The sequence below is a fragment of the Centrocercus urophasianus genome, unplaced genomic scaffold (genome assembly GCF_019232065.1).
Source record: "Centrocercus urophasianus isolate 14NV4802_14NV808 unplaced genomic scaffold, USGS_Curo_1.0 seq_24, whole genome shotgun sequence".
In the NCBI taxonomy this organism is placed as follows: Eukaryota; Metazoa; Chordata; class Aves; order Galliformes; family Phasianidae; genus Centrocercus; species Centrocercus urophasianus.
Window position 1 is genome coordinate 11,725,186 of NW_024884800.1, and position 13,169 is coordinate 11,738,354.

The 13,169-nt window shown below is 46.6% G+C and overlaps 1 protein-coding gene across 2 annotated transcripts in view; it reads left to right on the top strand.

Moving 5' to 3' along the window:
* Nucleotides 1-281: 281 nt before the first annotated feature.
* LOC122163917 (vascular endothelial growth factor receptor kdr-like) overlaps nt 282-13,169 on the top strand; it is a 119,993-nt gene continuing 107,105 nt past the window's right edge. For both annotated transcript variants that reach the window (XM_042825492.1, XM_042825493.1), the window contains exon 1: nt 282-670. In XM_042825492.1, coding sequence (XP_042681426.1) covers nt 607-670 — 64 coding nt within the window. In that variant the 5' untranslated portion in view covers nt 282-606. The remainder of the gene's footprint in view (nt 671-13,169) is intronic.

Consider the following 13,169-nt stretch of genomic DNA (forward strand, 5'->3'; position numbering starts at 1 on the left):
TGTGAAATGACAGGGAGAGGGAGAGAGCGAGTGAAGTCCCTTGGCTTGGGCTGGTGACGTCTCTCCTTCCTCCTCTTTTTTTTTTTTTTTCCTGTCCCTATAAAGAATCCCGGGCTCGCATCAAACTTCCCAGCAAAGCCACCCGGACCCGGAGGGTGGGGGAGCGCCAAGCACGGGGCGGCACCCGGCCATGCCCCCCTGCCGCCGGCCGCCCCCCGGCAGGTAGCGGCGCTGCCCCGGCGCACCTGCACCGCCCGGACGGGAACCGCGCGCCGCCGCTCCGCTGCGCTGCCCCGCACAGCCCGAGGAAGTTCTCCCGGAGTTCGGCGGTGCCGGAGCCGCTTTGTAACCCCTCGCGGAGCGCGGCTCCCCGCAGGGACGGTTGGCGCGGAGGAAGCACGGGGAGAGCGAGGGATAAAGTTGCTCTGACAAGGGAAAAGGCGGAACGCCTGGAGAAGAAAGGACGGGCGGCGAGGACGGAGCGGTGAATGGCGAGATCAGTTTAACCGGAGCCAACAAGTGGGAGCGGTGCGCGCGTTCCGCTCGTCCCGTCCCACGGCCCGCTCTGACAGACCGAAGAACGCTTCGCCCCGCGCCGCCCCAGCCATGCTCGGCAGGCCGAGCCCCGCGCTGGCCGCTTGCGCCCTGCAGGCGCTGCTGCTGACGCTCGGTAAGAGCCGCACGGATCGGAGGGCCGCCCGGGCGAGCGCGAGGCGGCGGCCGCTGGGGGGCGCGAGGGGCGGCGGCGCGGGGGCGGCGCGTGGCCGCTGAGGAGAGCGCGGGCTGCCGGGCGGGCGGGAGCCGGGCGGGAGCGTTCCGCGACGGGGCGCCGTGCCCTTCGTTCGTAGCACCGCGCGTCGTGCTGCGAGTTACAGGAGCTCCTCCCGGCGGCACGAGGGAACGCGTCTCACAGCGCAAGGGTTCCTTCTCCAGCGCGTTGCCGTCTGTCTGTCGTTGGGTTTTAATAGGGTCGCTTCTGGACGTACTGCGGGGGGAGTCTCTTTGGTTTCTTTGCATCCATTCACAGATGTGATGTGTGCATCCCAGCCGGTGCAGCGCACTTCAGGTGTCTGTCCGGCTCTTCCCTCAGCTCCCTGCACTCGAAGAGCTGAACCCGAGTGTGTGCCCCGCGGGGCTTGTCTGCCTTTGGGGGCTGCAGGCTGGAGGGGCTGCGTGCAGAGGGCATGTCGCCAAGATCCAGCCTGAATGTCACTAAGTTGTAAGTCACCACGGACTTTGTGGACCAGAACGAGCGGCAAGTATTTGGTGGAAGAGAGAAAGCTTGTCCTGCCACAGGTGTCCTGAGTAGCAGGGAAAAGCAAAGCACTGCAGACGTCGCAGGGGCAGCCAGGTGAAAGGCCTGCTGCCTGCACTTCAGTGCTGCCTTGGCTCCTCATTCACCAGTGCTACTTGCCTGATAGTTCTGGGGCTAACAGCATTGGAACTTGGTCTGGGCTCACTGTCTCATCGGTGCCAGGCACAAAGAAGGATGAGGAAAGGCAATGCCTGCATGCTGTGATGAGGAAAGGAAGATGGGCACATCACTAGCTGTCCCTGTAGGCAAAGGCTGGTGATGGATTTGGAAGCAGCATTATTGCTGTCAGACCTTTGTCCATCATTAGGTAAAGATGATCTGTTAGCACAGTGTCTGAGTGCCCTAATTAGGCTGGAAGCCAAACTGAATGAGGGCCAGGAAGTGGGAAGGTTCTGGATAGCACTGATGTTAGTGAGGTGTTAACTCCTCCGTCACCTTTCCCTCAAAGTTCATCTCCTGCAAGGAGTTTAATCACTGTTTGACCTCCCAAGGCCAAAGAGGCAGAGATCTATCCTGCAGGCTGTAGGTTAAACCTTTTCTGGGATCTTTGTGAAAATTAGGCAAAGTTATGCTGAAGAAGTTGAATCTGATTCAAATCCCAACAATTTTATCTGCAATGCAGATAGAAGACTTTGCAGCTGGAAAAGACATTGACCCAAGGTGCTGCGAGAAAGCAGTGCAGCTGCCCAGCCCTAGGGGTGCCTTTCAGGTCAAGACTTCCAGGCACCCAAGAGAAAAAGGAGGCTCTGGTGGCTCTTATCCAACCTTAGCAAAGGAGTTGGGGTGTCCTCTGCTTCTGTACCTGTGCCTGACAGCAGCTGCTGTGTCACTGCCTCCTGCCTGTCTGCTCAGCAGATCACCGAGGTGTGTGCCATGGCTGCCAGAGGACAGAAGTTGCCTCGCCATAAAGTGCATCCAGATCAGAGGATGGTCTCCTGATAAATCCAGTTTGTTTCATTCAGTCTTTGTCAATGTTTAGCACAAGGAGAGACCATGCAAACTTCATCCTAACAATTTCCTGCCTCATCATAAAACATACCTTCAAAATACTTCATGTGTCTCTGCATTTCTTAAGATGGTTCTACAGGTATCATGAAATACCCATTTTATTTTTGTTCATTTTGTAGCTTCTTTTGAACTCCTTTTTGTACCAGTTAGGGCCGTTCCACCAAATACTTTTTACAGTGATAGTAATGGAGATGCAACAGCTGATGTAAGTTTTAGGTAGCCCTTAAAAAAAAAGCCTGCAAAGAATGACTGATGCTGACAACATCTTGTATCTTGCATGAAAAATGTCTTTTACTCCTTGATATTACTGTCCAAAAGTTTTTGATGTATGAGCAATCCAAATATGTTTTCAGGTATTGGAATAAACACAGTAATTTCAGTGTTATAATCCTGGAAAACTAACATTTCCAGATTCCAAAATAACAATTAGATCCTGCTTGTTCCCTTTGAAACTAAAATAAATTCGAAATTAATCATTTTTCTTTGTTGCATTTTGCAACTTTTCTACTAATAGATGCACAAATCATAGAATCATAGAATGGCTTGGGTTGAGAAGGACCTCAAAGATCATCCAGTTTCAACCTCCCTGCCATGGGCAGGGTCGCCAGCCACCAGACCAGGCTGCCCAGAGTTAGCTTACTAGTGGACACATTTCAAATATGCCACATATAAGTAGCTAAATCAAAGGCTTTGGGAGCTCAGAATCCTCCCAAGTTTTCCAGCTAGGATGCTTCCTGCATAGATTACTGCAGGCTCTGCTGCAGGATGCACCACTGCAAAGACTGAGGCAGTAAGGCTGTGCTTCTGCCTTTCTCCGAGGCAGTCAGTTCTGAGAAGCTGAGGACTGGAGAGCCCACACTATGGGCTGCTGATGGGTCCCAGTAAACTGAAAATACGTCTCTTAATTGGTGTTATCCCTAAATATTTGCTTTACTGTGGGAAAATGTTATAAAAAGCAGAGGAGACTTTTTTTAAGATTGTGATATATGAGCAGCTCTGCCCGAAGCTGCCACTTTTAAAACCAACTGGAAATCTCTTTACACTAATTCATCTATTTAAGGAAGGAAAAAAATGCAAAGTATTTCTCAGTGCTCCCTGAGCTTCTAAAAATGAGCATCGTACCCAAAAGAGTACTAGGAATACAAACCTGTTGAAGGTCTCTGTTACAAGAACTTCACATATTTTCTTTAAAAATTTCAAAAATATTTATCTGCACACACGTCCTCCTTGGTCTGCCAATACACATGAATCTAAATAAGAGCAGCAGGGTACGTGTTCCTTTCACATGTTCTCTAAATTGCTGACTGTATGATGAATTGTTTGCACAATCTACTTCAATCTGAAGCAATATATCAAGTTTGGTTTTGGATATAATACTTGTGTTGCTAGTGGGCTGATACACAAGGGCAAAAAGTTTCCAGCAAGCACAGGGGTTTATTAGGTTCAGTCAGTGGTAGGTGGGCTGCCTTTTTCATAAGCTTGTCTTCCAAATTGCCAGTGCAGTTTGAAGGAAGGTGAAAATCTGCCATACGCTGTGTTCACTCAGAGATGAAACACATCTTTTGCTTCCAAAGATGTTTGCAAATATATGCAGCAAGGGTCACTTGGGCAGAAAAGGACAGGATGAATGAGGAACTGCTTCAGCTCACGTTGCAAAGCAGTTTTGGGGGCAGCAGCAGTAATCTGCATTTTTTTAAACTACACAGGAAATTTCCAGGAGGCAGCATTTGACTTTCACAGTGTGAGAAGGACACTGAAGTAAGCTCTACTGAAGTTCGCCATTATTTTGAGGTTTCCTCTTATCTCTTGTGCTCTGCCTTTCCTTTTTTCTCTAGACCAACCTGATGTCACTAGAATGGGAATTACAAGTAGAAGTAATTAAAAGAGGTCCAGAATATCTAAACAACAGCTAGGAGCAAAACAGACCTGTCCCAAGTGTTTTCCTTTAGAAAGCAGCTCAGATGACTGACAAGACATGAAGGCTTCTGTGTGTCCACCAGGACATTCTAGTTTTCACTTGTGGGCAGAGAATCCAACTGCACTGAGCTACGCAAGCAAAAAGAGGTGGTCTACATAAACAAGTGGGCATTAAGTGTGTGTAATAAAGAACTGATCTCCTAAGTTTGGCACTTCTTTAGTCTTTCTTTTTAAGGCCACAGAGAAAATAGACGAACCTGCCAAAATCAGCCAGCCAAGCTTATTATCTCGAAATGGCGTTTAATAAAAGCACATGCTTGAAGCTTGCCCCAGGGAGCAGAACTTTAGCAGCGGAGAGTTTGCAATCACCAGCAGCAAGGCAAGATTAGAACAAATCATGTGAAGCAAAGCTTCCTATCTAAGACTTGTGATCTTAGAGACCTGCCCACGAGCCACTCATTTCAAGTGGGGAAGGAGGAAGGTTCAGACAAGGCAGGGAGTCTGATCTCATGAGGCTGTGATGCGCAAAACTGACTACTGCCCATGTCATATAAATTCCACACTGCTGGGGTGTTGAATTTGTGTGGGGATCCCCAGCCCGCCTGAAACCAGGTATGAACATAAATACAGAACTTAGCAAGGTAAATCTTGTGGCTGCTTTTATGACCTGATCATATCTTCTGCATTCGCCAGTAATGGAATTACAAAACTGGAAAGAATCCCAAGTCCAACCCCCTGCAGAGCAGAAGCTTTGGGTAATGGTGCTTTTCTTTGCTGAAGCTGAGGCAGGGAGGGCTGCAGTGCACGGGGCCAGCGCTGACAGTGCTTTGCATGTGTCAGAGGGATGGATCTCAGCTCCATACTTACAAAGGCTGTGCAATGAATTCACATACTGAGGGAAGCTGAGCTGCTGCCTGGTGCAGATGTTAACTTTGCACTGAGTTGTTGTTAACAGTTTAATACAGTTATGCACTCTGATGGACAGTAAATCTGTGAACTGTTTTATAAGGCAGCACAATACCCTCATTCCAAGTCATTGGATTAGTCTGTCTTTATGGCACATACTTTTTGTCCTCTCTACATCCTACCTCCTTCTTCTCTCACCCCCCCACCCCCCCCTGGATGTCTCCTCAATTCCCCTCAGGGCTCAGAATTCCTTGAATTTTTACATTAGAAAAAGCCAGAAGGAATTTCTCAGCCCTTCCATGTTGGGGTCTGCACAGTTTCTCTTCCCTGTACTAAAATGATTTTTGCCTCTTACACTGTGTCTGGTGCAAGGATTTGGCAAGCCAGGGTCTGAGATCTGCAGCTGAGTGCCTCATTTTCTGCAAGGAGATACATTAAGTTTTCATGCTGTACAGACCTTTACAAGAGCAATTTTTGGAAGCTTTCCCCCCAATATCAGGAAGTGCAAAAGGAGTCACAGCTAGTTTCTAGTGTGCGTAACCAGTGTTCAGGGTTTTTGTTGTTGCTCTAAGCTGCAAAGCTTTTAGCACTGGAAAGAGTCCTCGAACAAGAAAGAACCTCCTCTAACCCTTGCAACCACTCGAGGACAAACAAGCCAGTTTTCCTTTGTGCCCTGCAGAGAATGGCAAAAGCATATGGTCCCTGAGATTTCAGAATTCAGCCAAAAACTAGAATCAGGCCCTGAATGTAAAGGAAATATATGGACCGGCCTTCTATTTTCAGACCACTTGCCTTTGTCTTTTGCATTTCCACATAGATTTCCTTAGATCTTCCTGTGTTTTTCTGAACTGTGGGAACATGATTGCCAAGGAAGTAGAGTGGGGAGTTTTCAGCCCTGCTGGGATTGTTCTTGATTTGAGGGTCAAGGAAACCTGACCTAGTCATTACCTGTTCCATTTTTTTTTTTAAATCCCTATGAATTTAAAACATTTCAGCCAAAATGTTTGCTTCCTTAGAGCCCGCAGCTCAGAGATTGCACACCTTAAATTCTTTCTTGTAGATATGCTGAGGTCAATTTGCAGGAAAAGCACCAACCTCCTTGGGGCTACTTTGCGTGTTCCTCTACCGCTATAAGTAAAATGGGATGACCCGAATCACTCGCAGGGATGCGCCCCACAAATACACACACAAAAGTGGCTTTTGGGCTTCATCCTGTTTGGCATTAATTCATGTCTCGTTAACTGAAATTAGCGCTGAATACAATAATTTGGGGATTAAAGCAATTTCCTCCTTGTCTCCAGAAGCCTGCAGCTGGTAATGTGAGAGTGGAGCCTCCCAGTACCCCACTCCTGATTCCAGATTCCCATACAGCTACTGAGAAGGGCTCGGTTTGTCCCTTTGCATCCACAGGGATCATCCGTGGAAGCTGATATTGAGCCTAGACTTTCCTAGCTTTTGGGCCTGGTTGCACAGTGGTTGCTGTTCCAGACCTTTCAGGTTCAGATGTCTACTACAGCGTCCTCCAGGAGTTATGAAAAGTGTTTTTCCCCTCTGCTTCTTTGCTTGTTCTTCCAGCTGCCTGAAGCCGCCTCCCCAAGGGGCCATAATTCATGCCCACACAGTAGCACAGCAGCACCTTCTTGTGGGCAATCCTAATTACAGTACGCCTTCATACAGGAAACGGCTGTTGGAAGAGACTGCCCAGAAAATTAACAGGAAGATGTATGGGGCTGCGTTTGAAAGGAGGGAAGCAAGGCACTGAGGATTACCAGTTGCAAGCCTCCAGGCCCCTGTCTTTTGCAGAAAACAAAAATCCCACAGGTGCAGTGCTGAGTGGCTCTGGGTCACCAGGTACATCCTGCCTCTCCGCATAGCAAGGGTGCCCACGGAATGCAGTGCTGCATCTCTCCTGAGTTAATGCTGTCGGTGCTAATTTGCAAAGATAATGAAAAGGAATTTGTGAAGAGCCACTGCTTAAAGCCCACCGCTGCTTTTCTCCTTAACCTACATGGAATAGCAGAAGAACTAGTAATGCAGTGCCCAGATGTGGGGAGAAATGCTTTTCCCAGATCTCTGCGTAGATGTGTACGAGGCGAGGAAGTTATATCAGCTCTTGCTGCATGACACAGCAGGAGGGAGCTAAACAGCAAGTTGAGCTACTTAAAAGGGTTTTGTACTATTACAATTAAAGGGGGATTCAAATACATGCAAACAATGATGTCACCCTGAGAACCTTTTAAACACAATTTGAGCTATGACATGGTGTAAAACAGAGAGGATTGCTAACTTCTTGGCTAGCCACATTTTTTTCCTACAAGTGGATGACGTCTGGATTATTTGCATTTCATGTTCATGCACTTGGGACCATCTTTGCTCTCAGTTACACAGGGTTAAAGCAGTAGCTTAGCTTCAGACAGCAGCCTGTCTTTGAATTTGCCTTTGTGTGACCAAGAACATTTATTTTATTGTGGTTGCTTACACTCGTTTTTTTAGCAGAATCCGAGTGAGAAAAGAATGCACCAAACGCTGCTGTTTCACTGCATGCTTTCCAAGATAGAGATTTTACTCATCTTGTTGGAAAATCCTAATTTGTTCTGGAAATGAAAATTCACTATGAGAAAGCTCAGCACCCTGCTTACTCTTGGGTGATGAAGGAAGGCTGGTGTGTGGCCCCATACCTAGGCTGCAGCGCCAGCTGGTCCCTCAGGGCTGCCAGCCCCTAATGCTGTTCATGGAGCAGGGTATGCTTTCACTTTACATTTATTTTGGCCCTGAAGATCTGGTCCTGATAGGCCTGGACATTCTTGGGCTTAAAACAACTTTTCTTCAACCTTGGCAATTTTTCTGAAAGAGACAAGGGGCTGGCCCAATAGGAACTACCAGAGAGAGTAATTAATGTGCAAAATCTTATGTCAGCATGAACCGAGCACAGCATGCAATGGGGAGTGATTGCCTGGGGCAGAACCTCTTTTGGATGTGATCTCAGTGCAGTTGGCCCATCTCTCTTTGAAAGAGGGCCTGTGTTTCTCACAGCTCGTAATCCCACTCAGCGATGACTTTTCCAAATATAATGATACTGTGGGTCTCTGGGAAAGCAAGGCCCAGTTGTGAGCATGAAGCTGCTAATGAATCCATTAACAGTTTTATTACTTAGTCCACTGATGCATTGGCTTCTGGCTTCGTCCAGAAGGGAGATGAAGCAAGTCTTACATGTGATGTGTTTATAGGTTTGGAATTCCTCCGGGGTTTCTAGGCTGTGCTCACAGTTGGTCTGTTTTCTCATAGCTGTCTCCCCAAGTAAAATAACCACGGGTGGCTCCATTCCCTGGGTCACTGTGGTTTGGTGCATTTCACCACTTGTAAAATGCAGCCTTACTTGGGCAGTAACATGCTGCCCTAGTGAAGGAGCAGTGCAGGTCAAAGCAAAAGGGCCAGAATGATACAGCTGGGGGAATGAAGGAAGTGCCTGGGCAAGGTGAGTTCAGACAGCGGCAGGAGGCTGAAGCGGATGTCAGAGGTTCTCCCCATCTGGCTCCAGATGCAAGTCACCATCAGGAAACTTTGTATTTGAAGAAGGACATATACAAGGTTGACTTTGACTTCTTAGCATTATGGAGATGTGGGATTATTTGGAGGTACTGTCCAATCTATCCACTTTTCAGCTAGAAAGACCAGTAGATGTGGTTGCTCTTATCCTAAGGCTTATAACAGGTCAGCAGTGCTAGACTAGAAAAGAAGGCTATGAAGTCCCCTTAGGGAGTTTTGAAGTATGTGTTTTCACAGTGTATTAATCTAACTGTGATCTTTTTACCAAGGATAAAAACATTGGGTATAAATTAGCAGTGTACTTTACCTTCTTTATGGTTGTCTGCTTTGCATTTGAAATGTAATGTTGAAATCTACATGGTGAAATACCATTATTAATTTAATTTGATAAACTGTGAAGTAGTTTGTCTTCTGGTCACTGAAGTTGATCCCTATTGAAGTTTGTGCATAGCTGTGGTTGTCATTAACATTACATTTTTAACCTTTCTTCCCTAATGTACTATCCAACATGTCAGAGCTGATATACAATATCATCTAGGACAGGCAACAACTAACAGGCACTGTGACATCCTACGAGTATGCGAGCACAGATTAATGCTCCCAAGAGAAAGGATCTCCTTTTCCCATCCTGAGAATACGTGCCACAATTTGTTTTAATATTCTTCTTGACAGTATCTTCAGCTTTCTGGAGAGTTGCTGGCAGAAGGACAAAAGAAGTGGAGACAGTTTTGTCTGTGTATAAATCTCAGTTTTATTTGCCAAAGTTGTCCTGCACTTTTGAGAAAATCAGGGCAGAGAAGCTGTGCTCAAAGTGGGATTAATGGAAAAGCTGCACTTGATTCCCATGGAGAAGAGTTTGTATAGCTGCAGTTCAAGGCCATTTGCTCTCTCTATAGCGTATTGTGGTATCACAGTATTACCAAAGGTTCCTACAGACTTTTAAATACATGGATACATGGTTGGCCAACACGACTTTCATATTCTGCCTTTCTGTCCACCTGTGACTGAGATGTCTGTCAGTCGGACCACTAGAGTTAAGAATTTCAGTCTACACCTTCCTGATGCAACAGAAATTTCATATAAAAATCTTATTTTCAAAACAGCTTACATTAAAAAGACAAATGCGTCCCTCAGCAACAGGCAGCTATTGCTTGGGAAAAGAGGAATACTCACTGTAACACAAAGGACTGAATAGAATCAGTTAGGCCAGAAATATGAGACACAAAGCTGATAGCGTGAACTTCTTATCAGCATAAATCAGATGCTTGTGTAAGGATGGCTACTTGCTGCAGTGTCTGCGAGTGCACATAGCAGAACGGCGCTCTGTGCTCGTGTTCCAGTGCAGTACTGCAGAATGTCCTTTAGGGGCTGGTCTGCTGCACAGAAAAGCCACTAAAGCTTTTCTCCTTGTGCAGTGATAGAGGGATGTGCATTCAAATCGCAGTGATGCAGTCATTACTCCCCCATCTCATGTGGCAGCTCCTTTCCTGGGTCACGCCTTGTGCAACCACACTATGCAACTGATAAAGTGGAAACCACTAATGCTGAGAACAAGCCCTTTTCCTCAACAAAAGGACAAATGTGATCTGTAATCCATAGTCTAGTGCTTGACAATTTGCATAAGGGAAGAAATGAATGTCTTATCCTAGGACCCTGGAATTTTGATTATAGGTTCTTGACATTTCTGATGTAGTGGTTAAACTCTTTCTGTGCATTTATTCCGTATCCTTTGAACAGCAGTGATAGCTAGTAATTAGTAAGGCCATAATTAACGCCGTCAGTACAGTTCTAGATAAGTACTTCACCTTGCTGAATGAGGCAGCTAACACCTTGCAGAGCCACTGCTTTGGGCTGCTGCTTCCATGTTTTCAAGCTGACCAATATATTTGGCCATGTCTAGTGTCACCATACACAGGCTCCCTAAATTTAAAGCCATGCTTATCACATGTAAGAACATACAGCGAAAGGGGCTAATCATCATCAGAAGAGCTCAGAACAACCTTGTTCCTTTATTCATCTTCCTTGTTTTAAATTCTTCCTGCTTATCTTGGTTCTGGTCTTGTCATCTGCTGGTTGTGAGAGCAAAGTGGTGGCAGTGGGCGTGGGGGATGTGGGCAGGGTATCTCTTACAGCAATCTCTGTGCAGTGTATATGGTAAAGAGGGAGGGATTCTCAACATACACAGGGCAAAGGTCTCTTGCGCTCCTTCATTTAAGTTTGAAGTGATGTTCTTTAGTGGGAATTGTACTACTAGTCTTTGAAAGGCTGCTGTTCTGTTTTGATTCTATATTGTTCTGAGTAAAATAGTAGGAAAAGAGAAATTTCTGCAACCATAACATTCTCTTACAGGCCTATTCATTATAGATCCTGAGAGGAAACTGAGAGTTCCCCTGGACAATGCTCTGATATACAAATGAGCATACATTAACTTTCTGTAGCTGTATAGTTCATTTTTGGCTGCATTTCCTTTACATTCTTAGGAACATGGACTTGGGCATAATCTGGTTTGATGTCTTCCTCTGCTTTGAACAGCTGCCTTATTAGACATTGCGCACGTTCAGCAGCCTTTCTGCAGCAGAGGTTGAGTAGAGGTGCTTTGGGTGGACGTGGCAGTGCCTGGATGTTTTTGGGGTTTGGAGGGCTGGGAGCAGAGGGGACTAGGCAGGGTCTGTGGGGTTTTAGCCAGACTGAGACTGAGAGGGAGATGCAGGGGTGGCTGTTGGCCAAGTGCTGTGCTCTAAGCCACCTGGGGTGGCCAGGTGGGATGGATGTAAGCCATGCTGTGAGAGCAGCTCAGCTTTGGTTCCCTGCCCTTTGAGAAATACCCTGGGGGAGCTCATGTGGAGGCACAGCTGCAGTGGCTTTGCAGCATTAACTCCAGAACAGCAGCTGCAGCAGGGCATTCTCTGCCATACAGAGATGCTAGCTGCTTGATGTGTCTGCTCTTCTGTAATTCAGGGAGATCAGCACTTCCTCTGGAGAGTGGGGGCAATTAGCATTTAGAGGAGAAAAAGCAGCTCAGGTACCACAGTGATGGGATTTTGCTTCATTTTCCACTTCCATCATCGGAGAAAAAGTCATTTAAAACTACAAGGATACCAAGGCATTTAAGGTTGTAATGACTGTGACTGAAACACTGCGCTAGGCGTCGCCTGAACAGTCAGAGATGAATCTCTCCCTGTCTTCCAGACAGACTTCTCCAGAACTTGGGTTTGGCTCTTGCTCTATTGCACGAACATGTTTTATTCTCATGTACTTTGCATGGGAACTGAGCCAAGAGGATGAAACAGATTAGAGATTAGGTCAGTCTTTGTTACCTAGTTTCTGTAAACACCTTTGCACAGTCTGGAGTGTGACGCCTGCTTCTGAAATGCTGCCTGTCCCAGCCAAAAGGTGCTTCTAGGCACGCCTCCCCTTGTTTCTGCTTCCCTGCAGTCTGTTTACCTGCTGCCATCAGGTGCACGGCGCCGATGCCCCAAGCTTGAAGGCTACAGTTTTCCTAACAGTTTTTTTAACATGGTGCTCCCCTTAGCCTCTCATCCTGCACGTACATTGTAGGATTCCTCAGAGGAATAATGAAGCAAGTGTAGGTGCAAGTGGATGCGGTGTCGCTTCAAGTAGAACCATTCTTGAAAAAAGCCTCTTGCTTTTCTTTAGAATGTGTCTTCTGGCACAGAGAAATTTGCAAAGCTAATTTTCAGCTCCTGTCTAATGGATTCCCCTGCTGAGTGTCTGTTACAGTTAAAGGATTCCAGACTGAGAGTTTGTTCTCATCTCCCCTGTGCATAACTATGTTGGAGGTGCTTTTTGGAGAGCTGGTTAATGAGCCTGGAGTGTGGCTGAGTGCTTGTGCTGACATTCAGAAGGAGTTTCCCCTCCTCAAAGGAGGAAGGTAGCCTTACACCCCTGCAGCCTGTTTATAATGAGTTCATTCACCCCAGCAGAAACAGGGTGCTTTCAGATATGAGACTGTGCAAGATGTTATGAGCAAATACAAGATTAATCAAAGTTGAGGAAGCAAAAGGAGAGATCCTTCTTTCCAGGAGTTTACTTGTTCTAGAATTTGCATGTTTTTTGGGGGGAGGAAGAATGAGCAGCATGCAGCAAAGCTCAGCATACTCTGTACGCTCTTTTCTCGCTGCCCCAAGTACTTGCCCCACCAGTTACCTCCACAGGGAGGGCACTGCAGTGCGCCCCAGATACTCACTGGTGTCAGCTCTTTCCAGTTCCTGTGCAGCTCAGCAGAGAACTGGGAGTCAATTAACTTGAGTTCTAATTCCTGCCATCCTGCAGGCTTCCTGTATGATCTTATTTAAGATACTTATCTGTCTTCAGTTTCCAGCAGTATATAGTAGTAATTAATTACTAACTTCACAAACATGTAACGAGGTTAAATCCCTTTATAAGTGATCACAAAACTAATCTTGGAAACACAGGCTGCTGTGGTTGTTATTGTTACTGTCATTTTGGCAAGTAC